The following is a 27,419-nucleotide window of genomic DNA, read 5'->3' on the forward strand; positions in this document are numbered from 1 at the left end:
TTTTTTTTTGTTCCCCAGAAGAGACAAGACAACACACATTGAAAGAGAGCGAGAGATGTGATCGGAAGGACAATGAAAAATATCATGCTGTGGGGACCAAGAGAAGAACTGAAGCAACGTGGAAAAGAATGAGCACCATATTATGTTTGAAAATGAATGACTCCAAGATGAGCATGGATGAGGAAGTTAAAGCTTCAACAATTACATCACGAGCAAAATGAGTTGTTCGACGTTTTCGATGACAAATTGTTGAGCACGGTGGCTGTAGTGTCATGGCAGGCGAGTAGGTGGGGTCATGGCAACCGCACTCGATTAACACCAGCGGGAATGAAGGGATTGGCCCCCCTCGCTGCCGCATGATCCGGGTCTGCTGACGCTTTGAAGGACGCCCCTCTGCCTCCAAAGCCACTGTCAACGGATGGAGGGCAGGCTGAAGAGTGAGTGGAGGTCAAGCCGGAGTGAGCGGCGAGCGGATGAGGGGGAGGGAGTGGTCGTTTGATAGCGTCAATGTTCACATGGAGTCGGCAGCCGTTGTCCTCCTCCCTCCTGTGTCACAGGAGAGACCGGATGGAAATGTCATGTGTGCCTCCTCAAGCTCTCTCCTCTGCTCCCGTTTTGACCTCAGTTCCCCTTCTCCCCGACCCACGCAAGTTATAAGGTGGTCTCCACACAGTAGAGGTGGGCGAGGTAAGGGGTTGGGGGGTTCCCCAGCCGGTCCCTGCTATGATGGTCGTTGCAGTGTTGATGGTGGTGATGATGATGAATGGTTTGGTTGCTAGGGGTGATGGTGTTGATGCTGTGATTGTTGGCGTGGGCGATCGATGAAGTGCCGCTGCTGCTGCTGCCGCCGCTGTTGTTATTATTTCGGTTGCACTGGGTCACTGGGAGGCTATACTGGCGGTATGGACGGGTGGGACGGGTGCGGGCCGTGGGCTGGGGCTGGGTGGGAGGGGGCGGCGGCTTGCGAAGGGCCGGGTGCACGTGCTGATATCTGCTGAGTTCGGATTCGTCGTCCACATCAGTGTCATCAATCAGTGGGATGTTGTGGATGAGGTCATTGATGAGGAACTCTGGGTGGGCCATGAAGTTGTGGATGGAGTTGCGGGATTCTGGTTTCTCCCGGCCCTCGTACAGCGAACTACGGAATGCTTTCACCACTCGCATCTGCCAAAAAGAAGGGGGGCAGGTGTGGGAGAAATCCACAAGAACAAAAGAAGAACAAGTCAGACGCTTAAATGGAAAAAAATCAAGGGAAACCCGCAAAGACCGACCGGTCTCCGCCAGAAGACAGACAGACCGAAAGACAGACACAAATGGACAGGCACTCAAGGCCAGGTGGCTTTACAGTAAACATTTAATGACTGCAAGTTATTATATATTATTTCTAAATTGTTGGTTAAGCTACACTCCCCTCCAAACTTACTGGAACAGTACAGCAGAAAACATTTGAGTTTTTAAAGGAATAGCTAGCGGCTTTAGCAAAACACTAGTTAAAAAGAAATTTAGTGACTCATAGCCGAGAGAAGGAAACTATCACAAAGTCGTAAACTGATGGCTGCCATGTTTGATTATCCCAATTATTAGAATCCATAGAGGTTGAATCAAAAGGCAACTGGACTTCTTTTTTGTTCAACATTTAAAAAAAAAAAAACCATCCTCCTCTGTTTTGTCTGGTGGAGAGCTCTTCATGTGTATCACCTTGGATAAAGACACAGTCTGACGAATGAGTCTTACTAAGTCCGTCCGTCCACCCACCCGTCCGTCCGTCCGTCCGTCCGTCCATCCGTCCATCCATCCCCCGTGCCTAACATCATTAGGGCTCATTGGTGATCTATCCCACATGACACAGGAAGGCTGGAGCTGAGATCTAAACCTTAAACCTTTGACCTACGAGGCAGACGTGAAGACCACGAGTGCACTGCTCCGAATCTTGATGAAAATGGTTTCTAATTTGAGAAAGGATTACAATGCACCTATGACTGTGAGTTATGTACTATATGAAGACTTTCTAAGAGCGACTCTCTCCTCAAAATCACATTTGGGGTCACTCCACCAGACACAAAGCAAAAAAGTCATTTGTTGAAAAGCCCAGACAGACAAAAACAAGAAAGTCGGGTTGATTCAACCTCTGTGGATTATTACATGCCACCATCGGATTCATGGTCATCCGTCCACTTCTTCTCCTGCAGAAAAATGTATTAATGACCATGCATCTGCTTTGATTAAAAATGAATTCATAGGTCCACCTGATCTTGAGTGTTGCCAAAAGATGTTTTTTTAAAAAAAAAAAAGAAAGGTGTTTTGATATGAGTTTGCTATTGACAAACACTTATGTCAGTTCTGACACACCAGACAGACCTTGCAGCATCCACAAAGACCACAGAAGCAGCAAACATCTCACGTAATACACACCTGCCGTGCGTGTATGTGTGTGTGTGTGTGTGTGTCTGTGTGTGTGTTTGAAATACACTCGCACTGCAGCACACTGGATAGCATGCATGCACACGGGTGAGGCTGAATGCCAGGCACAGATGGAGAAGAAGCAGTAAGAGCGAGTTAGTTGAATCAAGAAATCACCAAATGGCCACGCACACGCATGCAGCAGCCCTTGTCATAGAACAGTCCGATTTTTTTTCTCTCCATGTAGCGAGCTTCGCGCTCTGGACATCAGCATGCATTGGAATGTTGTGCACTGTGAGTTCTGAGTCAGTTTTTTTGCAAGGCTCTACACACGCAAATATCCTGCAGTCATGCAAGAAACGAGTAGCGAGCAGAGTGGAATCAGAATGATGCTGATGAGAAAGGTTACTGCTGGACATAAAAAATAAAATTCACAAGTTGCAAAAAAAATCATAATAATAAAGCAGACATCGCAGCAGGTTATAAGAGCATGTGATTGGTTAGATTCTTGAAAACAGGAGATGATTGGTTCCAAGTCAGCCGTGTCAGGCGTCCACAGGCAGCCGGGTCATGCTGAATCGGATCACTGTCACTCACAGTCTCGCGCTCTCGCTAACACGCGCCACAATGAGCTCCACGAGTGTATTATGCTGCGTGTGGTTTAGGCGTGCATGGAGAGAGGCATTCCGTTGCCATGGCGATCGTTCCATGCACCCTTCCCTCAAGCCCAAAGTGAGGAAAAGCAGAATGAGTTGAAAGAAACGGCAAAAAGTGAATGCAAGTCTACAGACAGGCAAACGGGCAGACAGAGACTTACATAGAGACAGTTTGGCCAAAACTATCAACTGCAACAAGCGACTAAAACTTTTGGAAGGTGCACAATCGGGCAGCTCAATGGGCGTCCATGCTGCAGTTGGCCAAACTCTGAGAAGTCTCTACACATGACTCTGGCATAGGTGACAGACTGGCAGACAGACAAACTGACGGACAGACAGACAGACAGAAAGACAGACGGACAGACGGTCAAGCAGTAGGTTCAGTGCTTATCTGTTTTTCCAAAGAGCCTGTCAGACAGCAGAAAAACACTTCATGCAGACTGAGAAGGTTTCGCAACGTTATTTTCCCACTTTTGTCGTCGGCACTTGGTTTGTTTTCATTTTTCGTCCCCGTAGGTGGAGTAAACTTTCGAGTATATGTCGCCCACAGTGTGACCAGAGAAACCTGGAGGTCAGGGCGCTGCTGTGTTACTGCTTTTCTCAGTTTCTCTCCATCCCTCCCTCTCTTCCTTCATCCCTCCCTGACTGGCCCTCTCAGCATAGCTTGATGGAAAAACGATGATGATTAAAAGTACAAGGATAGAAGAGGCACTGGAAGGTTGAGGCTGCTGTGTGAAAAAAAAAATGCTGATGAGAAGAAACTGCAACATAAAAACAGAGGGAAGCTGTGAGGTAGATGGCTGCTACATCCTTTCCAAAAAATACTGAGCGGTACCGCCTTTTTGATAAGAACCTTTTTCACTGAGCAACCATTCTGTTTTTATCTTTGACGCAGGGGGTGAATGCTAACGACTCCTCATAAAATATGCAACCACACGAGAAAGAATGAGAGAGGTGATCTCACAGTAATCTTTTTTCATCTGTACACAAAACTAGGCCAATATCAAATGAAAACAAACTGGATCCACAGGGATCACAAAGGTCCAGCACAGCTCAGGCAGATGAAAGCGCAAAAGACACACATCTTGCATCTGCAATATTAAGTCTGAGGGCTGGGGTTGCTATGGCGAGAACCCAAGTGGAGCGTGACGCAGAACACAAGCGGCACTAAAAGGCGCAGCGTTTCCTTCAGGAAACATATTGATCAAGTGTTTGTTTCTTGATGAACGTGGTCACAAAGCTAAAAACAATGCTAGCTAGCGGCTGAGTCTGTGTTACAGCCTGCGGGCGCTGCTAGCTTTATGCTAGGCTAGCTTTATGCTAGGCTAGCTCCTGTTTTGATTCAGTGGCGGAACAACACTAACAACAACTTTGTATACAAAGTGTCATAAGGCAGCTGTCTATATCCCTAGCTCACTCGGGGTGATAGCGCAAGATGAAGAAGAAGGCAGCGTGGGATGGCGGGAAGGTAAAAGGGCATGAGGGAAGGAGCAAGGTTGGAAAGGAGAAGCAACTGAGAAGACTGATGAGGAGACAGCACAAGCATGCACGCACACGGACACGTCAAAAGCAGCGGCGCACACATCGCCATACACACAATGACCTTCTTACACACAGTGAGAAACACACACACACAGACGCACACAGCAGCTCTGGCAACACCAGCAAGCACACACACAGACGCTCGCCGAACTGACATACAGAGAAATCAAGAGGAAACATGAAGTGGGTGGGTGGTGGTGCTACTCTTCACGGGAGATGGGGACAATGACAAAAAGGCTGGAAATCACCGATGAGGGAAATGACAAAAGAAGGAGGAACAGGGAAAAAAAGGATGAGGAAATCTAAAGAAATCTTATCTTTTATACTACACAAGAGCCTGTATTTAGATCTGGCACAATCCAAATACATCTACAAGATAACAACTCCACTTTTAGACAAACAGAGTACATTTCACAGTCTTTATGTGTACTTTGGGCAAACTGGAAACCTGTAATATCCAAAACAAAAAGAACATACAGAAAAGAGAAAGTCAAGAGCGGCATTGGAGAAAGAGAGAAAGTTAACAAACAAATGGGACAGACAGGAAGAGAAACCACAACTTTTTGGAGAGCTCAGGACGAGAGGCAAACGGGAGATGTTGAAGCTGAAAGTCGTCTTACGGAAATAATCAATCCACAACACGCTGAACAAAAGCGAGAGGAGACGAAGGAGAGGAAAAAAACAAGCTAAAAGGGAAACTCAACAAAACTTAGAATGGCAAGTTAGGCATCAGCAGCGATTTTTGGGGCTTTTATACTCGAAGGTTTACAGCTTTTGGCCAAAACTCAAATTGTAGCATGCCAAAAAAATCACTCCCACAACTCCGACACGCTTATTTTGTTTGACTCCTTTACGCTGAGAGCGGGCGTTCAACACAGCAACCAGGCTTGACCTCATTGACACACAGCAAAGATCGTAAGACATGGTGCAGCAGGAGCTGTCCTTTACTCTCTGAACTTTGACCCTTAATCGATGCCAAAATCAATGAGATTGTTTGCTTTCATTTCCTTTTGGAGAGTATCATCTTCATTTATACTTAAAGGGGAAGTCAAGTCAAAAATACGTGTTCTGCATTTTGATCAATATTGTGTTTGAGGAGTATGAATTGATCCAGGGGGCGGCCATCTTGTCACTTGAGGACATCATAGTAGCTAAGGGCTCAGGGTTTTTGCCTCTGAACACAGAGAGTGAAAGGCGAGCAACCCCTGCACCACACTCAACACTCAACAATAAAACCAAACACACTCTGGACAGGGGCCAGACCTGGATTTGGACCAGACCAGATCAGACCAGAATTGCACAGCTGGTCAGGACCGGGTGCTGTTTGAAAGGGAGAATAAGATAAAAAGAATAGAGGATATGTTGTACACGCATGAGCAGCAGGCGAGCTGGAGTGGGGGGACGGGGGGGGGGGGGGGCACAACCATAGACAGTAAAATACTGCAAGTCCACGTGCCGTGCATGTGTGTGAGTGTGGTTTTGTGTGTGTACGTGTATGAGAACTGTGTGCACATGCTTTCGGCGGACTCACTCCCTGGGGCTGGGCTGGTATTGGCTGTCGCGGTGGAGAGAGCTACGTGAGAGGGGGTAGATATAGTGTTTACGTCGTGGAGCTGACTGAGCACGGAGGAGCGCCTTCTCACTGCTCCCTGAAACGAGCCGCTTCGCTTGAACGTGCTCACTACCTCCATCTGCAGGACAGAGATAAAACAGTGGCACTCAGTGAAGGCGGGAGGGGGGGCCAGCCGGAGTGCGGAACCCTCTTAATGAGTGTGCGCGTGTGTGCGTGCGTGCGTGTGTGTGCGTGTGTTACCCATTCTTCCACATAAACACACACTTGAGCAGTGTTTGCATTGGGAGTTTAATATGAAACGAGTTTTCAAGGTCTTATTTTCAAGGATTTCTATTTCTTTTATTTATTTTTGTTTGTGTATGTATGTATGTATATATATAGGTATTTATTTATTTATTTATTTATTTAACAAAGCTTACAAACTACCAGTTTCTGGCCATCAAAAGTCTAATTCAAAAAACTTCTTCAGTTGTTATCATTATGTAATTTTGCATTTATTAATTCAATTCATAATATTAGCAACGCGTTGGGTATATTTTTGAAAAGTCAAAGCAAAACTAGCTAGCTCTTAAACATCTTTTTTTCTTTCCTTTTTACAAGCACTATGTAAGTTAATTAAAAGTGGGAAACTATTTTGTGTGCAAATGTTTTTTTTTACGACAACCTATATATTTTTTACTTTTGTCCATCAGTATATTTCAGAGTCTACTTTTTTTTAGCTTTTTTTTTTTAGTACTTGGACTATTAGCATTGCATTTCACACAAGCTTTACTTTAGTACGGCGCATGAATACTTTGGTTACACACACACATACAGGGACACACACATGCCTTTGTCATTTTGCAGTGCATCTTACAAACCACCACTTTTATGTTGCGAGAGAATCACAATCAAAGACAGAGGCGAGCATAATGTTGGCTGTGTTGAAGAGAAGCAGAGATTAGAGGGAAAACTCACAGTACACAGAAAAAACAATCAAGAGGCACCAAGTCTTGTGTTTTGGGTTCCAGTCTGGTCAAGCACACTTTACCTGAGTCTGTATGCGGTTGAGGCCTCGGAACCAGAGGATCTGTCCACGACGCAGCTCTCTCTCAGCACAGTCAATCTCCTCTTCATCCTCTGCAAGCTCCTCCCCTTCCTCCTCCCCGGGCTCCAGACCGAGACCCGCTTCCTTCAGGCACGGCAGCCGCTCCGACGGGACGGTGGCGATCACCTGCACATCAGATTTGTTACATTTTCACTACACTAAGTGTGGGATGGCGCCACCTCAAGGGAATGTTCCACATAAACAGCTCCCACTTAGCAGGCATGTTTAGCCTCAACAAGCTGAAGAGGTTTTTACCTGACCCCACAGCAGCTCTCCAACTCCCACAAACAGACACCAGAGCCACTGCTCTATGTTGAGTGGAGCACAGCTGAATGGCTTCCCTCCCCACTGCACAATCACAATCTGCAGCAGAGAGAGAGAGAGAGAGAGAGAGAGACAAATATATTTTCATGATAAACATGAAATTGAAATTTCAGTTTAACAAAAACATGCAGAATTTTTTAAGTGTATACAGTATAAAATACTCAATCGGCCTCTTCCATATTCAAATTACATATCTTCAACATATAAACATTTGAATTGATGGAATTTTTGCCCAGTGTTTTTCTTATGATTGAGTGGCAAGTGAGGCCTGCAGTTCTTTGGATGTGGTTATGAGTCATTTGGTGACAAGACATCATCTCGCACAATGCGAATAACAGGATTTCACTGCTGGGGTGATAATGGCTTGATGTGACAAAACCGACTCGTCTCTTCAATCGGCAGAAAGCAAAAATGGAATTTTCCCCAAAATGTTTTACAGTCCAAAACTGAGCATTTAGCAATAGCTAAATTGCGATGGTAGCAAACAGTCAATCTTTTTCTGATATGACCTTTCGCTACATGAATTGGATGTCCTCTAACTCTCTTAAATTGTTCAAATTGATGCAGCAACAAATGGCCTTCCATAGGCCCGTTCGAGGAACGCAACCTTGTCGACAGCAAAGCGTCCTCTCAATCAGATGACGAGAACCCTCTCCGAAGCACTGCATCCGTCCCTGTTATTTCACTCAACCTCTCTGGAGCCTCCTTCTGTCCACATCACTGATATTTATTCCACTCAAAATCCCGCTACTCTGTCACACCCGGAATCACCGCCACCTCTCTCAGTTCTGGTTTCCCCCACGAGAGCCAAGAAGCGCTCAAGCGCTTTGCTTGCTCGTCTTGTCCTCACAATATTGTATTCCTGTGTGGCACTGTCCCTCGCTATTGAATTTGGCTAAAACATATAAGACAGCAGTCCTCAAACTCTTTTAAATAATGCATCCCGACTCGCTGTGCCTCTCAGCATGATTTATTGATATGCAAACTTGTCATTATGGTGCACTTTGCAACAAGTCTACATTAAGCTTGATGTGAACTGCTTACTTGCCTATGACAAACCTGAGTTAGCCCTTTAATGCTCATGGAATGGTAACTTCAAATGGACGCGTTTTTGGCTCCAGTCTCACACAATCAATTTCCAACAAACCTTAAATGGAATGATCAGAAGAAAAGGGTTCTCCAACTCACTTGTACCGCAAAGGTGCCCAGAACAATGGAGCAGAAGATGGGGTTGGAGAATATGCCGTCAAAGACGTTTCTCTCGCCGTGGATCTTCCGTGCGTTGATCTCATTGAACAGCTGCATTAGGACAAAAGTGTTGAAGATGATGGTGTAGTGCTCGGATGGGGGTGAGTGGAGCGGAGCGTTGCGGCCGCTGTCGATGTTGAAAATGCGCTCGCCTGAAAGCAGGTGAGGGAAGAGAAGGAGAGATTATGAGTAGCCTGCTGAGTTCACGAGGATGAATACAAAAGCAACCTCAAGGCAAAAAAAACTAAATGGAAAAAAATCCACTGCTAATAATGTACTCACAGTCACTGGCGGAGAGAATGCTTTATACAATACGATATGTGTTGACCAAATAGATTTTTTGCATGCTGATTTAAAAATAATTTCTTTACTTTCTTACCCGAGGTTTTGAGATATTTTCTTTTTTTGTTTGTTTTAAGTTTGACCTATGAAAATTTGTGCATTATGGCTTAAATAATAATTTATAGCTGATGTTTCAGAAAACAAAGTCCACCAGTTGCTTAACCAACCACTTAATTCATTAATACAGTATTAGTAAATATATTGCAACAGTGTATTATTATTATTATTATTTTAAAAAAGCGTCATTTGGCAGAGAAAAACAAGGGCAGATTTGGAATCAGCTCAAAAAAAGAATCAAGAAAATGTTGACTCCAATCTCTGATTAAAAAATTCCGTATGTGTAACCATCACTGGCATCAATGAATCTTCCAACGTACTCTGTTTTGAAATTTCTCATTCCTGCTCAAATCGATAAAACATCAAGAGCTCAGTAAAATTCAAAGAGCCCACATTAAAGCAATTCAAGTTTACTTGATGTTCTCTTCATGACAGGCGGCCAAATAAATGCAGAGTAAACATTACATTGAAGACACTCTCTTTGTACTTTCTGTCTGTGTGTGCCCACCTATGAAAAGCAGGGTGAAGATGATAACCAGCTGGTAAACTCCATGACCCAGGATGTTTTTCATCATGGTGAGGGAAATGAGAGGGTTGTTGCGACCATAAGGTTTCCGTAGCAACAGGGCCTCTGTAGGGGGCTCGGTGGCCAGGGCCAAAGAGGCAAAAGTGTCCATGATGAGGTTCACCCACAGCATCTGCACCGCCTTCAGAGGAGAATCCTGCGAAGTGGAGAGATGAAGCCGACTGATCACAAGCCATGTGTGGTCAACAAAATTCTTAGGCCAATTTTAAAACAGACAGGCTTGGACCGGGCGGTGCACAGACGCAAGCACAAATACTTGGACAGGGGCGGAGCTATGTGGTAGACAGGGGCCGCCATGGCCACCCATGCTCACTTTCTGGTCACCCCTAATTGATAAGATAATCGGTTCTGAAAATATTAGTTAGTGACAGCCCTGAAAGAGGCCGGCTTGTTTGCCTTCTCTTAAATAAATTAGCAGATAATTTTGCTAACATGATGTTGGTTAGGGCAAGCAGCTCTATTTGCAGCCCAAATAAAAGTGGATGACTCAGAGTACCTGAGTGATGCAAGCTCCAGTGAAGGCGACGATGACGGCCACGATGTTCACTGTGAGCTGGAACTGCAGGAACTTGGAAATGCTGTCGTAGACGTTTCGTCCCCACATCACCGCCTTCACGATGCTGCTGAAGTTATCGTCAGTCAAGATGATGTCAGATGCCTCTTTAGCCACGTCTGTGCCGGCGATGCCCTGACAAAGTTTGCGACGATGAGGAGGACATGCACAGAGTCACGGCATGAATCATGGGAGCGTTCAAGCATTCTAATCATTCTGGAGAGTCACTGCCTCGATGCTGTGTTGTTCCCCTCCAAGTCTGAGCAGTTGGCATGAGTAAAAGCTGTGGCCCAAAAAAATGCACGCCACTCCTACTAAAACATGTATTATTTATAATGGGGCAGCTGAGGCAAAACTGCTTTTGTTGCTGCAAAAGCATTCAAGCACCCTAACCCTTCCTAACTTAAATGAGAAAAAAATAAATAAATAACATATCATTTGCCAATTTGCTTTGAGGTATGAAGCAGCATATTTGTCCAGTTTTGTTCATGATAGATAGATAGATAGATAGATAGATAGATAGATAGATAGATAGATGGATAGATGGATAGATGGATAGATGGATAGATGGATAGATAGATAGATAGATAGATAGATAGATAGATAGATAGATAGATAGATAGATAGATAGATAGATAGATAGATAGATAGATAGATAGATAGATAGATAGATAGATACAGAAATGTTCATACGAAAATGAAACTAATGACTTTTTTTTTATTAGTAAATAGTATAACTAGTCGAAAAATGAACCAATAATAAGAGTCACCATAGCGAAGCCAACATCAGCCTTCTTCAAAGCTGGTCCGTCATTGGTTCCATCGCCTGTGACAGCAACCACCTGCCTCTGTTCTAGAACGGTACTGTCAATAATTCCTACCGAGAGAACAGATAGACCGGAGGTAAGCGTCTGCATGCCTGTGAGTGAATTTCAAAGTGTGCGTGTGTTCGTGTTGATCAAGCCGCAACTCACCTTTGACGAGGGTATGTTTATCTGTTGGTGAAGACCGAGCCAACACGCGCAGCTTGGGCCAGATTTTATCAATTCGCTCTTGTTCAATCTGCATGCACATGGAAAAGGGCACTCAACAGACAATATTGATCACTTTCACTGGTAATTACCAATTTCCATTCTGGCAGTTTGTAGATGTGAGTGTCAATCTTAGAGGGCTGTTGAAAAAATATCATGACCCACACATGCTGCCTGGTAGTAAATTGCCATTCTTTTTGTCTTTCACATGCTTGGAAGAGCACTGATAGAAAACTGCACATGAATGAGACCCCGACTCACCTCTCCCTTCTCGTTCCTGATTCGTCGGTTGAAGTCTTTCCCCTCAAGACAAATAAAGTCATCCCCAGGGTGGATGATTCCACACTTGGCAGCAATGGCCCTGGCCGTGTTAATGTTATCACCAGTCACCATCCGCACAGTGATGCCCGCACGCTGACACTTCCGGATGGCCTCGGGTACCTTGGAAAAATTTGGTTCACACACACAATAAGGTTTTAGTTACTTATGGTGGCGGCAGTCGGGTGTAGCACGTTCCTACCTCGGGTCGTACTGGATCCTCGATGCCGACCACAGTGATACAGGTCAACTCTGTCACTATTTCTGCTTCATTTTCCCAATCGGGCTCTGGATTGGCGGGCAAGTCTCGATAAGCGATGCAGATGGTCCTCAGGCCCTCACATGCCATCGGCTCGATCACCTGTTCAGTAAAATCATCATAGGAGATGGAGACAGGAAGAAAATCAAACAGCTTAAATATGTTCTTATACTGGAAACAAAATATAAGAACAGCTCCGATTGTCTTTAACGTTGATGTCTGGGGAAATTCGAAGCATTTGTGCTGGTATTCATTCTGACAACGCTGAGAGGGAAAGCCCACCCCGACAGGCTCAAAAGAGCTGAAGAAGACAATATGATGAAGAGCTGGCATGGCATAAAACTGCCACAATGCAAGCAGGATAAATGAGCCGGAGTACACTTGTGTCAGGACAAGAGCTATTTTCTCGTGGCATCGGCCGAGGTCGCCGTGAGGCAGGTCAGCCCGCCTGTCATTCAAGGGAGGACTTTCTCACACTGCTGCATAATCGCATGTGTGAGTGGAGCAAATACTTGCTTGGCGCTGGTGAAGACTTTTGACCGATCTAGCAATTTGTGCTGCAAGGGGTGAGAAATGCTCATGGGTGACGGCACATTTCACAACCAGTCACATGACGTGAGTTGGGCTAAGTTTATTTGAAGTGTTTCTCATTAGATATTTATTCATCTAGTTACAAAACTTGTGTGTGAAACACTTGAATGAAATCATTGGTCATGATGGTGGTCATTCTGGTACTTTTTAAGTTTGAGCACCACTGCTTTAAATAACTACCTGTTTGACCATTTCATCTCTGTCCCTTGGGCGGAAACTACGAGGTTCTCCATTGGCTTCGAGGATGTAAGAACATCTGAGGAGAGAAAGATTGCGTAAAGTGTAGCACAGAAGATTGACAAATATAAACCTGAGCTCTTCATTTTGCTTCCACTCACTTTTTTAGCATGATCTCAGAAGCTCCCTTGCTGTAGAGACGAAAGGAACCATCTGGCAGCTTTATCACCGTGCTCATGGATTTACGCACTGAGTTAAAGGTATACACCTGAGAGGAAATGGAAAAATAAGAATTATTTAGAATATTGTCATCAAAGCATTTGGCAGCAGCAACAACACCAAAACCTCTTCAATTATCACACTGTGTGAGTGTTAGCATACCTGAGCAGCTGAACTTTATTTATTTTTAATCAGAGGGACTTCATTGTGAACGTCGAGGGTGTGCAAACTTATGCAACCACATCAGTTGTTTATTTTTACTTCCCCTTTTCTAAAACACCCACCCAATCAATCTACACAGTTCACATTATGTTCTTTTTTGATGATTTACTGTATTTCAGTCATTTTGTTTCATGTCACACGCCTCTACAGAACATCTCATGTAATGATGTGTTTGCGCTTGTGTGACAGTAAGGTGCATTCTGAGTCACAAAGCTGACACCATTCCAGGTCTGATTCACAGTTGTGAATCATTGTGAGCAAGAAATTCAATGACCGTAGCATTTCCCGCTATGTTCGCAGGTAAAGATGGTAGACATGCTCATCCTTACTTTGTAGAGACTCTCCTCGGGGATCTGCTCTCTGACGGGAGTATAGTCTTGTTGTAGGTCTAATACAAATCCCAACAGGCCGCACTCCGTCTTGTTGCCCACCTGCTTCGCCAGACCTCCCTCCACATCCGGTGGCTGATAAAAGATGATCCGAAGAGAGGTAAATACATTTATTTTTATTTTTGAAAAACAATCAGTATACGACTCACTAAGATCTTGGAGGTGTAGGCACTGTTGACTGAAATAGCATGGACTAACAGATCCAATGTCCGCGGGCTGATCTGTCCAGGATCTGGGATCAAGCGGTGGTGCACGTCACCTAGGCGACGACAAACATCTTAATAACAAGAAATGCATGCCGATAGATGACCGCAATACATCTCGTGGATGTTGATGAAAGAAATAGCCAGCTGGTGCTTTGGGGAAGTTGCTCATGCTGAGATCTCAACACACAAAATGCCATTTGATTTGCATTCCAATATTGCGCCCCCTTGCGTCCAGACAGAAGATCAATTTGTCTCGACATACCTATAAAAGCCTGCACCACAGTCATTCGGTTGGTGGTGAGCGTGCCTGTCTTGTCCGAGCAGATAGCTGTGGCATTACCCATCGTCTCACATGCGTCCAAGTGGCGTACAAGGTTGTTGTCCTTCATCATTTTCTACACAATAGGTAAAGAGTGAGGTCATTAATCACTTGCTATAATGAGCTAGTAGATGGATTTACTGGACCAAAACAAGAGAAACATCAGACATGTCCATTTGGGATGCAACCTACCTTGACAGAGTACGCCAGAGAGATGGTGACAGCGAGAGGTAACCCTTCTGGGACCGCCACCACCAACACAGTGACTCCGATAATGAAAAACTTGACAAAGTATTGGATGTAGACCGGAGTGCACTCCGTCACCCAGGTGTGACCTGCAAGATGCAACGTCATGTTCAACTTGCATAGTTGAGGTCAACATGATGGTTGTGTGCTAAGATGCACGCACGCAGACCTTCGACAACAAAGGTGTCGATGACAAAGTAGAGCACCAGAATGAGGACAGTGATTGCGGACATCACCAAACCTATGACAGAATTACGCCTTGTTAATCAGCGTGGAAGGTTTTTCCTCCATTGTAACTTTTTCATATCTGGCTGTACAGTTTCGGGGTTTAGCATACACACTTGAAAGTAGTCCATACCTGCTTTTCCAATTTGAACGGCAAGTTTGGTAAGCTTGCCCTGCAAGACGCTCTTCTCCTTTTTGGGTACATTGGTCTTCTTCTTCTCTCTGTCCTCTACTTCTCCTCCCTCGGCGCTCTTTAGGGGTTGCATCTCCATGGCGACACCCCCATCCTGCTTCTTGGCTAGATCAGACGCACAAAACCAAAAATACAGTACCTGGTTTTAGCAACAAAAATGTGTCCAAATCACAAAATAGGTTCTCACCTTTGTTCTGGTTGTTCTCCACTGCACCGTCGGGTTGTTTCCCTGCGGAAAGCAGACGGTCAAGAATGTAGGAAAAAAGATTTGCATTTATGTGCTGTCATCAACAGTTGCAACAATGAACACATTTTCAACCCACACGGAAAGAATATGGAAAGGGAAGAGCGACAAAGACACAGTCTTTGACGGATCATTGACATTGTCACGCCACTTTGTACTGGGGGTTGTGTTTACTTGCTAAAGGGAGCAAAAAGAGGGCAGGACGAACGACCGTGTGCTCACATACCATTGGTGACCGTGCTGTAACTTGCATCTGTGGAGATGAGCAACTGAGTATTGTCCTCTGTTTGGGGGCATTGTGCGAGGAGGGGGGGGGAGAAGGGTTGGAGGACACGTGAGAGAATTTGGCAAAAATCAAAAGAAAAAGTGGGGAGGATTTGTTTGCAAATGAGATTCCATTGAAAAACAAAAGACACACGTGTAAAACATGGACGATAAATCTGGAGGAAAAGCGCACGCATTTCATGGGGAGGGGGTGGATCAACAATTTATGACATGACGTTGACTAAATAATACATTAGCTCCAGTAAATGACTGCTTGAATGGTTGAGGTTGCAAAGATTGCTGCCACATGTGCACTCTGCAAGATCACTTATGCTAGAATTAAAAGGCATATAATTGTGAATTAAAAAAAAAAAAAAAAAATGAAACCAACCGCTGCCGTTGGCCTCTTCATTCCAGGTTGCCACTTATCATTTCTCAATGTAACGATGCAGATAATGTCTGGAATCGTGCACTCGCGCGGGCACGGCCAGCGCTACGGCGTAACGATATTATCATTAAGTGCTTCTGGAAGTATGCGAAGGCTCTGCTCGGACCGCGGGCTCAAACAAATTTGAGCGCAAGACTAATGCTTCGCATCTTGACCAAGCAACACTCTTTCCAGAGTGTCTCTGGCTCCCTCCGCTCTCCGCTCCTCTTTCAATAATTGATTCAATCTGCAGCCTCTCTCTCGGATTAGAGGGGAGGCAAGCATGCAGGGGGGGAGACAGTGAAAGAGGGCAAGAGTGGTGGTAAACAAGTAGGTAAGAGCAAGTAAGAGTCATAGAGGAGTGACAACGGGCAAAGAGGGAAAGAGGGAGTGGAGAGGATGTAGGCTGAATTATCCATGAGGTTAAACTGCCGTGCTTCCTGTGGATACTCTTATCTCAAATCAGTCAGTCACACACACACGCACACACACAGGTAAAAGTATTCCTTCTGTGTGATCGTTTTTTTTTTTTTCGCTCATTACCATTTACCTTTTTTTTCTTTCCCATCTTCCTCCACATCGCCAGCCCCCAGCAGAGTGAAGATGATGCCCGTTTGCGAGTTGACACCGACGGCCGTCACCAGCATGCGGCCTGAGCCTTCCATCACATGTGTACCTACGTGTCCAAAGAGATTTGATTTGAGTAACTTCCAATTACCAAAATGTACCAATGATAGTCACAATGAGAATCAACCTGAGAGCAACATGGGGTCCTTGTCCACGGACTTGCGTACATGGTCCGACTCGCCTGTTAGGGAGCTCTCGTCTATCTTCAGATCATTACCTTGAACTAAAATACCATCGGCTGGCAGCAGGTCCCCTGAAAACACACGTTTTGTTATTTTGAAGAAAGATTTCATTTGATGACATCATTACAGGAAATGAACAATGCTCACTTGACACGGTACGTATTCTGTGGTTGCCGAGTCGCTTACCATATTTGACCTGGGCCATGTCCCCCACCACCATGTCAGCCACAGGAATCTGGATGACATTTCCTTTCCGTACCACGGTGAACTTTTGTTCCTGCTCGATTCGACTCTGAAGACCCCGGAATTGCTTCTCTTTGGACCAGTCGTTGAAGGCCGTCACCAGGACGACACACGCCACAGACAGTAGAATGGCCGCACCCTCGATCCAATTGGCCTCCCCCTCGCCTTCATCCTCCGCTCCCGCCGCCACGTTGCCGCACGCTGGACAGACGGAAACACACACACACGGCTCAAAGCGGAGATTTGAGTGGTATGATGCGTTTGACCGAAACGACACATCCCCTTCAGATTATGCATGGCTGGAAATGCTAATGATGATGTCATTCCGGCCGTCATTAGAGAATCATTATGGCTTTTGTATGCCTCGTCACTTACACTCTGAATCCTCTCCGGGAGGCTGGTAAAAAGAAAGGGCGAGGGAGATGATTGCAGCAATCTCCAAAATGATGAGCGTGACATCTTGCAGGGCCTCCCACACCAGCTCAAGGAAAGTCTTGGGCTTCTTTGGGGGGATAAAGTTTTGGCCAAAGGTCTGACCACGACGCTCCAAGTCGGCTGGATCCCCGCTGAGACCTGACAGAAGGGGAAGGCAAGGCAAGTTAGGCATAAGCAGACGAGGGCAAACACTTGCATTTCCATCACATATGTTTTTTTTTTTTTTTATCATCAAATCCTGATGACATGGGTAGTAATTGAAACACACACAAAACCAGAAGCACCATCCCAATCGGGCACTTTGAACCCAACGTGCTGCCAGAGGCCTAGCTGATAATCTTTGGCGCCCAACTTCCACGTCAGTTATATTTTATTTTAAACTCAACGCAAGAGGTCCTAGAAAGGCATTCTGGCGGACCGGCGGCAATTTCTATATTACGCTCCCAGAGCACCTGACAATTTGGTGTCAGAAACGAGACAAACCTTTTGACCAAGTGAAACCAAGTCAAAGTTGTGGTGCAGGTGGTGTAACACGATTTTAGGGAATTTGATCTAGGCACAGGAAGACAGGGAAAACAAGTGCGGTGGATGTCATCGTGTTTCATTCATTCAGTGTGTCTCGAAGCATCTGAATGGTTATAGGAATCTGTTCATTGATTGCATTATTGACTGGTTGTCACACACACTGTCTCTGAGTGCACTTTTTACATCATATACAAGTAGAGACCTTGCTCTTCCTTATAAACGTACTTTGCGCGAGTCGATCTCCAGCGAGGAGTCCGTTATGATCCGCCAAGTAAACTGGACACCTCACCTGCACTGAATTAAAATGGAACGACAGGCGCCGCTTTGAGTGGCTGGGAATCAAGTGTTCACTCCCACAACGGCGCAAACACCTGTTTCAAACTGGGCATGTCTATGAAAATACTAAATGAAAGAAAACTTGCACTGGGCATAAAAATAAGACATTCGTACTTATAGAACCATACCATCACCAAACCCAAGCAAAACATTTTTCAATTTAAAAATCGTTGAAATCAACTCCAAGGTTGTTTTTCTTCCGCCAAAATTTGAAGTTGTTCTGCTCACCCTCCTCTCCCTTTCAAGCTCCCATCTAAGTGAGTCAGTTTCCATGGTGATCAGTATATCAAGTCCCGGGCTTCCTGTCTCAAACAGGTTTCTGCCTGGCAACAGGTGATGTCATTCCTCCAATGTGCAAATGTTTGGATTTTTCTTTGGGTTTGTGTAATCCATTTTTTTTTTGACTGGCTGTTGAGGAAGGAGAACAGCAATGCGCCTGCAGTGGTTGGCTCGGAGCACTGACGCTCTTTTGTGTACGTGTGCTGTTTGCAGATATCGCGCACTTGCTGCAGCGACTGTTGCTTGTGGCCTTGAACAAATGTGCGACGATATGACACCCAACAGAGTTCAGGCCAAGGCGACGTACATAGTGAGGGAGGGAGGGGGCGGGGACAGGTGATGCTGACTAATGGTCGCATAGCCCTTTTCTCTTCAATGTAGTCCATCCTCTTTTCTCTCCATCTCTCTACGTCTCATCCCTCCCTCCCTTCTTTTTCCTCCCTCTCTCTATCTCCCCTTGATGTGTCCTTGACAATGCGGCAAGCTGTTCTAGCTTTCTCTCTTCTCTCCCCCATCACACACGCACGCACGCACACATACGTGCACACACCCACACACCCACACACACCCACACACACACTTCTTTCTCTCCATGTTTTTTCCATAATTGCTCCTCATCCTCCTCGTGCTCTCTTGAATGTGGATGTAATGGTCTCATACTGCAGCGCTGGGTGTCCATATCAGAGTATGTGGCTTTGCATGTGTGTGCGTGCGTGTGTGTGTGTATGCTGTATTCTTTTGTATCATATTACAGATGATGTTTTGAATTATGTATATTTGCAGGGATACATTCACCATGGTGGTGATGTCTGAATGGTCTGAATTTGACGATTCATTATAACTGGAAAACACAAGCTCACAATTTGTCTCTGTGATCGCCGCGCTTGAGATGATTATAGCTACTTCGCTCGGTGGGAGGAGGCCAAACGAAGTTTGTGTCAGCAATGATGCATGTAGCAATAGACATATGATTGCCTCCGGAAGTAGAGGATGTCCCACAAGTCAGTTCACTTCAGGTATCATTCGGACCGACATGACATCAGGGTCTGACACTTTAGGCTTTGCAGTTTTTGTTTTCCTTGCCCACGGCTTACCAGTCGACACTGAAGCAGCACTGCAAAAACTGCGTCCTTGCAAAAAAAAAAAAAGGCCTAAAATGCAGTTCAGCACTAATTTAAGAAACTTTATACCTATCCATGGCATTATTTGATGAAACCTTACCCAACTTCAGGTTGATCAAAAGCTTCGAGTGTAAGATTATGATGCTTATTTGTCTAAATGTGCACTGCAGTTGGCTCAAAGTCAGATGGGATCGGCTCCAACTCACCCGTGACCCCAATGCAGTAAAGAAAATGGACGGATGGACGGATTTATGCTTTGGCTGCTTTGTCACATCAGAGGACAACAAATACAAGAAAGTGTGTTGAGGGCAACAAACATATCTGTGTATAAAGTGGACAGCAGTTGAAATGTGCGCGTGTGTGTGCGAGAGAGAAAGTATTGAGTTACAGTAAGTTACTCTAAGTCTCTGTTGATAATTGGATACTACAACCAAGTCAAACCAGCTCTGAATACACTCCACAGTCACATATAAGACAAATACACTGCCCAGACACAACATGATGACCATGTGTGGATGGCAGTGGAGTACTGCACCATACTGCTAATATTTTGCTTGCCTCAATTAGCTACATGACTCAAGATTCAAAATATTGGACGCAGCTCTCAACATGATGCATGGAAAGTACACTTTGACTCCATTACAAACTTACAACCACAGCAAAGGATAAACACATAGAGAAAAAAATCCGCCATTGTCAGTCAAAACCAAACATTATTGGCGGTATAATAATATGGTAGATATAAAAAGTCCACACACGCTTAAATGCAAAGTTTTTGTGATTTAAAAAATAAGAGCAAGAAAAATCATTTCCAACCATCAATGTGACCTAAAAATATTAACAAAATGAATTAACACTTTTCAAATGTGAAAGTAAAAATAATCAAGTGAGATCTTATGGTTGCACAAGTCTGCACGCCCTCTTACTTCGTAACTGGGGATGTGGTTGTGTTCAGAATGAGCCAATGTGAAATTTATATTCTCATTTTTAGGAAAAACCCAATAAATGCAAAAGGTATTATCAGAACACACCAATATTATGTCTCCGATACTTTGAACTTTTCGTATGACAGCAACAAGCAACTACGAGATGAACATTTACGACATGGCACATAAGACAAAGTAAATGAGCCATACTTTGTCTCTGTTTTATTGTAAGCCATAAAACAACATTTCAACTATCGAACAAATGGGTCACTGAGCTGCATACCGCGAAAAGACGTTGCTGACCTCAAACTACCACACCCCTATAAGAAAAAGTGTGTAAATGCATTCGAAATGAGCTGCAACAAAACACACATACACACACACGAACACACTCACACATATATAAACACACTATAATACTCAACTCAAACCTGCTGCAAATAATCTGTCAATATTCTGGCATTTTTGTCAAAAATAGTAGATCAATTTAGAACGCCAACAGACAAGTTAGTCACAATCAAAATAAAGATGAACCACAAGCCTGAAAGTGCATTTTCCCACAATAATATCCTCCAACAATGGCAGATTTATTGAGTTGGTCGATCAGCTTTCCATTACTAAAATCCCTTCATCCATTCATCAATCAATGCACCTGGCATGTCCTTTAGGCACCAAACTCGGTTAAAGCCGCTTTCTCTAGTCTGGATTACACTCTATCAGTGTAATGAGAAGATTTGACGATCTATTTCTATTTATTTACCCAAACCTGACTTTTCACACCTCTTTCAATGAATTGACATCAACAATAATTCAGAAGGGTTGTCCCAAGGTGTTGTCATATTTTGAATCAAATAGGTTGACATCCACCACGCACGTCCGCGTAGCACCGAATCTGTTCGCCCCCACCTCAATCAAATCTATCAAAATCTAATTATTCCACCTGCGCCAGCACTTAGACCTGCTTTTAGCGGGTCTATAATCAAGAATTTTTTATTTGTTGACAAAATAAGTCATTAAAACAACGCAAGGCCTTTGCATAATGCAGCTGTAAATGTTCATTAAATCCTGACTTGTAGCATCTTGGAGGCATTGGACTTGCTGAGCTGCTTCATGCATGAAACCATCCAGCATGTCCTCAAACATTCATCCATTCATGTCACCATGCCATCTGTGAGCTTGGCTCTCCATATCATTCCTGACTAGATGAACAACCATATTTGGTCCATGCCTACTCACCATCAGTAGTGTTGGACTTTAGTCTCTGGCAGAGCCCGTCTGTGTTTCCATAGCTATCCTGGATCTTCTGCAGGGCCTCGCCCCCTCTCAGCTCCATCAGCTCTCTCAGCTCCTTCAACGTGACCCCAAAGTCTCCGCCTCCACGGCTCACATCTTCCCTTCCTCCTCCTCCTCCTCCTCCTCCTCCTCCTCCCCGAGTGGCTTTGGGGTAAAACTCCACTGCGCTGTTAGCCATTTCGCCCATTGTCGCCGTTGTTGACATGACACGAGGTTGATTTGTGTTGTGTTCGTCTTTCCCCACCTCCTTCCTTGTCTGTCCTCAGCTCAGTGACCCGCTGGTGCAATCGCTGACAGCTTGTTCATGTGTTCAACAGGCCGTCTCGCTCCTTCCTTGATTTCTTATTCAAAACTCTATAATGCATACGCTTCAATTGCCTTTTGTTGAATAAAGGGGCGCTGATTGCGTTGTTTTTCCTCCTCAGTGTCTCAGCCTGGCCTTCCGCTGTTCCTTCACTTCTCCATCACTGGAGGAGGAGGGTGAGGGGGGTGAAGAACAGTGTGCAGGAGCACTTGAGAAGCGCGGCGGTATCTGAAAGAATCCAGCTTTCTTCGCTTTTGTCTCTCCTGTCTCCCTCCTTGCGGGTTCACAGCCAGTCCATGGACGAGCGGGCCGGCTGACGCATATGCGGGTGGGGGCAAAGGGGGTGACTGACGGGTGGAAAGCGCGGCCAAGAGCCAAAGTAAGATGATAAATCAAAGAGAGGAAGTGGGTGCAGATGTGAGGTAGGTAGACGCTACTGCCGCTCCACAGAGACCTACGAAACGAGAAGAATCAAACATGGCCATGAGTGCTCGCAATTATAGTTCTGGAAACATTTTAAGCATATATGTCACAAGACACCTCATTTTCTTTCACGTACTACTTAAGTGGACTGCATTTGGTACCTTAAAGGTACTTTACTGTCTTTACCTTTTGAATTATATTGCTAGAGAACAAGAATATTATATCATCTTTAGGTCTGTTTAATACCTTTTTTTTTTATTTCAGACCAATACCAGTAAGAATATTTACTCCAGTACTCACCGATACCAAGTACCAATACCATAAATCATTTTGATACAATTTTAATGAACACAATGAATAATTGTGAACAAATAAACTTCTGTCTTTCTGACGCAAATGATGGTTCACAAATGTGTTAAACGGTCGCAGTATAGTACCACCTACTGGCAAGGAGGACTTACTCCACGTCAGACTTCCCCCCCCCCCTTAAGCATCGGTGGCTGGTATGGGCATCGTTCATGCCTTGAAAAAGGGGCCAGTGTTGTTCCAATATCGATACCTGGTATCGGTACTTGCCCATCTCTAATAATCATTAAAATACTAAGAAAATGAAAACATAATACATATGATGGGTTGGAAGACATAACTATTGCCTGGTGGCTCTTAGTGCTGAGCCAGCATACATTTGGTTTAAGAGCTCGCTGCTGCACCTCATAACAACTCTGAGCAGAGCACTCAAGAGTGAAGCAAAGCAGTGAAGCTTCACAATCAACTGTTGCTCCATGGAGCACCGATTAGACACATTTAAATTTGCAAATGAAATATGTACTTGAAACTGTGGACGTCTTACACAATATGTCCATCCCACATGAGCAATCAGACCCCACTTTCACTCAATTATTCGAAAAAAAACTGGCAAATACATAAAATTAGGACTCTTGGATGTCACTTATTTTCAGACAGATACCGGACCGAGTATGTAAGTCCTGTGTACTCACCGATACCGATAACAAGTAACCGATACTATTCGTACTTTTGATACGTAACAATTTAATTAAGCTAATATGATTTTAAAGCAGGTGACCTTCTGTGTTTTATTATTCATTAACTGTGAACTCATGGATAGCGCATCTGCCTCACAATCAGAAGATTCAGGTTTGAACCTCCATTGGAACATCTTTGTGTGGAGTTTGCAAATTCAGCTTGATTTCAGAGTAATAGTCCCGATAATGCTGCTTAAAGGAGCACCTGTACCTCAGGGTGTGTCCAAAAGAAGAACGGCAGTGATGCAAGCTGCTTTCGTCGAACGCATAATTTCCTAATTGCGGAATTCGTGTTCATGTTTCAGACCATCTCGGGAGATGATTTAATTAAAATAAATCTGACATAAACAGTGTTTTCATGCAGGCCGGGAGCTCGTGTTGCTCCCACTATCACGAAGCCTGCTTCATCCCACATGGGCAATTAGTGAGGCTGTGTACTGTGCCGAATTCTGTCAGCATCACACATGTCACACACAGCCTATTCTGATGAGGCTATTTTACATCAGGAGAAGCAAGAAAGCTCATAATGAATTCTTTGTCTCCTCCCTCCTTTCCACTCCTCATCTTCACTGGGCTCTGTCATGCATCCCCCCCGCCCTCCTGTTCTTTCCCTGCCCTACCATGCCGCCATACTGACGGAGAGTGTTAGCTTATGACTGAGTCACCCTGCTGCCTTCCTTCAAGTTTCCTCTCTTACGGGACCTTCTCCTCCAAATGCACATGTGCGCGTGCAAATCCGTGCGCTAGATGGCTTACTCATTTCGTCATTTGAATTCCTCCTTTCTCCTCCTGCGACTGTCTCCCCAGCTATCCGCTTCCTGCCATTGCAATCATTTATTTACTCAGCCTGTCACACGCTTTCTTCCCAGCCTGGTCTCTTACTCACTGATTCTGTCTGATTTTATAAAGCTCACGCAAGAACGGGGCTCCTGCCGCAGCTATCCTCAACGGCATTTTTCTGCTGGGCTCATTCAGAGCTGTGACGTGTGCAATTGCACATGTGCAGCAGATGTGCACCGAGGAGTCGGAAAACATGCACAATATCATTGTTCGGTCTTCATTGTCAAATAAGCAAGGCACGCACAGCCCATGTCACTTATGCAACTGTATGCATCACAGATATACACACTCATGCCCGGAGACATCACTCTCATTACACATATGTGTCTTTGAGCGCAGCCCTTTCTAAATAAGAGAGCGTGACAGGCAAAAAGAGAGAGAGAGAGAGAGAGAGAGAGAGAGAGAGAGAGAGAGAGAGAGAGAGAGAGAGAGAGAGAGAGAGAGAGATGTGGCTGAGATGTGTTTGAACATGAAAACAGGCACACAAAAGGTCATGCAGTTCTTCTCCACGTCACTTCCTGTCACGGGGTTTTATTTTGAGGGCACTCGTTGAAATATTTCAGGATTTCAGGATATTCAACATAGGAATATTTTTTTACTTTTGTAGTTTTGTTTGGCACTAATTTGTTCTTGTTATACCGGATCGTAGTGAGGTGTGTCATCACTGGCGGAGCTTGGGGGGGGGGGGGGGGGGGGGGTTCACTGGCTGTATTTATTTTATATATACTGTATATGTTTATTTCATTTTTTTGATGATATTCTATTCATAAGTCTAAGAAGTGCAGTCCACATGTTTCATGAATCATGAAAAGTTAAAGTGATAAATTTGCTGAGTTTTTTTGCATGCATTCATTTGTTGTGATCCAATTTATTATGTCGTTTTTGTTTGGTAAAATCTTGTGCAGTTGTCAGTGTTTATTAAATTAAAGGGAGAGTGTAGAGAATTTGCTTGCCATCCAGTCATGAACTAATGCAATACAACGACCTAAATCCGATGCACGAGCACGACAGTTTACTACCACCCATTTCCTCAGCAAAAGTGCAAATCTGATATTATTTATTCCAATGCAGACTAATATAGTATAAGACTTGTGTTTGTTAAAAAAAATACATAGGACCTTGAAAAAAAGAATGACGTAGTGCAATATTGACAAAAAAATGCAATCAGATTATTTTTCAAAATCATTCATCCCTATGCAGCCCTAACATAGTTGACCGCTGAGAGAGAGGAATTGTCCTCCTGGGATTTAATTCCAGGCCAGTAGGCCCACGTATGCTCTGTGACAGTGTGTATGCGCCAGACGGGTTAATCCAGGCTACGCGCACGCACATGCGCACGCACATGCACACACACGCACACACACACACATTTGAGCATTCATGAAAAAACTAATATGGGTACTTGCTTTGTTTCTTGATACTCTTAGCTGTCATTCTTAGCTTCATAGATAATCAAATGAACTGAAAGCTATCTGTGTACCTTGTGATACTGTATGATATGCGTACATAAGGGGTCACACATACTTTGGTTGAACCAGTTGCCCAATCAGGCTTCGACACAGTGGCAGCATTACGGAGACGAGTCGCACTTTGAAGCAACTTGATGGTGAGAATGGTGGCTTTGATTGGGACCAAAATACATGCAGTCATAAAATTTGTAGATTAGACAGACAGACAGACGGTATCCCATGTCCCTCCCACGTGAGCCCCTGTTCACCTCCACTCATAGCCGCACACACAAACACACGTACTTGCTCATGCTCTGGTTCACTGTTCTCTTGTGAGCAGCACGGGTCCAATTCAAACACAAAATGACCTTTGCTGGTCACCTTCAGACGTGCCTGAGCATCATCCGGCTCCTCATCATCATTCTGTTGCTGCCCTTCATCACGGCAACAATATCAAGCGTATACTGTGCCCACTCGCCTCCTTCAAATTCAACGACATGGGTTCAAGGTGCGCCACTAACCTGTGCCCACCTCACGGCAAGGTTACCACACTACACGGTGGCTCTGGCCGACAACCCGCTGCAGGTGCGACGCGCCGCGGGAAAAAAACGATGTGAAGGAAGGAAGGACGGGAGAGGACTGCCGGTGCTCACTGTGCAGCGCAGAGGCCCGTGCAAATATAGAGTGCTCGCGCTCGGCGACAATGCTGGATTGCAGCCCTTCACCCACCCTCCGTGGACGGATGGACATGCAACGGCGTGCAGCTCGGCAACCGCGCGCACACTCGCATAATGTTACAGCGCTGTTTACCGGGGTATTACGGTATCCCCGACTGTATGGCTATTATAGTAGCTCCGCAAGGCCCGCGATGACACACCAGGCCGGAACGCCGTTTAAAAATGTCTTTTAGAGGGCGGAAAACCCACGCGTGCTCTTCCACCATCACAGCAAGAGACACGCGTGGGGTAAATAGGAGTCACGCACCCATGCACGCACGCACGCCAACGCGCACGGACTCGCCACTCACCGTGCAGGCCGAGCTCAAGGACATCAGCATCAGTGGGCGGGCGGGCGAACGGGCGCAGAGCCACAATCCCCAGTTAATCTTGCGTGAGCGTGGAGCGGAGAATGTCCCGGCCCGGATGAGAGAGGATGCACAGGAGGGCGGGAGGAAGATGGGTTGTAGTGGCGGAGGTGGCGGTGGTGGTGGTGGTGGAAGAGGAGGAGGACCGCGAGTGGGCTGCTGCAGCCCTACAGTCCGATGGAGGAGCGGGGATGAGACAAGCACGGTGCTGATGAATATTCCACTCCGCGCTGTCACCTGACCGTGAGTCGGTCGAGTTCTGCAGCTGACGGAGGGAGAGAGAAAGAGAGGGAGAGAGAGGGAGGGAGGGAGAGAGAGAGAGAGAAAGAGAGATTCACCGGGTTTACCTCTATTGCGGAGGGGGTGGGGAGGGACGGGGTGCAGTATTTGCCGGTGCTTACCGCTGGTGATGCTGCTGTTGTTGCTGGTGGTAGCGATTAAAACGACGGGGCCCAATGCGGTGAAGTAAAGAAAAGAAAAGAAGTAAAGAAAGGGCGCGCTGACAGGAGATGCTCCTGCGACATCTCTGGAGGAGGAGCCCGCGCGCGCACCGGAGCCTGCTCGCAGCATCCACAGGCAGAGGAGGAGGAAGAGGAGGAGGAGGAGGGGGAG

The 27,419-nt window shown here is 45.3% G+C and overlaps 1 protein-coding gene across 7 annotated transcripts; it reads right to left on the reverse strand.

Annotated features, from left to right (window-relative positions):
• atp2b3b (ATPase plasma membrane Ca2+ transporting 3b) lies at positions 1-27,390 on the reverse strand. 7 transcript variants are annotated; one of them, XM_037268133.1, is made up of 29 exons: positions 27,209-27,389; positions 26,751-27,072; positions 21,609-22,423; positions 17,126-17,323; positions 16,694-16,951; positions 16,453-16,578; positions 16,249-16,374; positions 15,234-15,290; positions 14,951-14,992; positions 14,704-14,868; positions 14,515-14,586; positions 14,292-14,434; positions 14,043-14,175; positions 13,724-13,833; positions 13,515-13,649; positions 12,906-13,012; positions 12,748-12,823; positions 11,920-12,078; positions 11,661-11,840; positions 11,343-11,430; positions 11,139-11,245; positions 10,312-10,503; positions 9,738-9,951; positions 8,771-8,982; positions 7,514-7,621; positions 7,202-7,384; positions 6,130-6,289; positions 5,862-5,918; positions 1,037-1,164 (listed from the first exon to the last, which is right to left on the reverse strand). In XM_037268133.1, exons 3-29 carry the CDS (start codon positions 21,868-21,870, stop codon positions 1,139-1,141), a joined length of 3,696 nt encoding a protein of 1,231 aa, XP_037124028.1. In that variant the 5' UTR covers positions 21,871-22,423; positions 26,751-27,072; positions 27,209-27,389; the 3' UTR covers positions 1,037-1,138. The 7 variants fall into 7 exon arrangements, with proteins under 7 accessions (XP_037124012.1, XP_037124004.1, XP_037124054.1 ...); XM_037268142.1 differs by lacking the exon at positions 15,234-15,290 and having other exon boundaries at positions 27,209-27,388; XM_037268151.1 differs by lacking the exon at positions 5,862-5,918 and having other exon boundaries at positions 27,209-27,388.
• Positions 27,391-27,419: the final 29 nt, after the last annotated feature.

This window comes from Syngnathus acus, chromosome 2, assembly GCF_901709675.1.
Source record: "Syngnathus acus chromosome 2, fSynAcu1.2, whole genome shotgun sequence".
In the NCBI taxonomy this organism is placed as follows: Eukaryota; Metazoa; Chordata; class Actinopteri; order Syngnathiformes; family Syngnathidae; genus Syngnathus; species Syngnathus acus.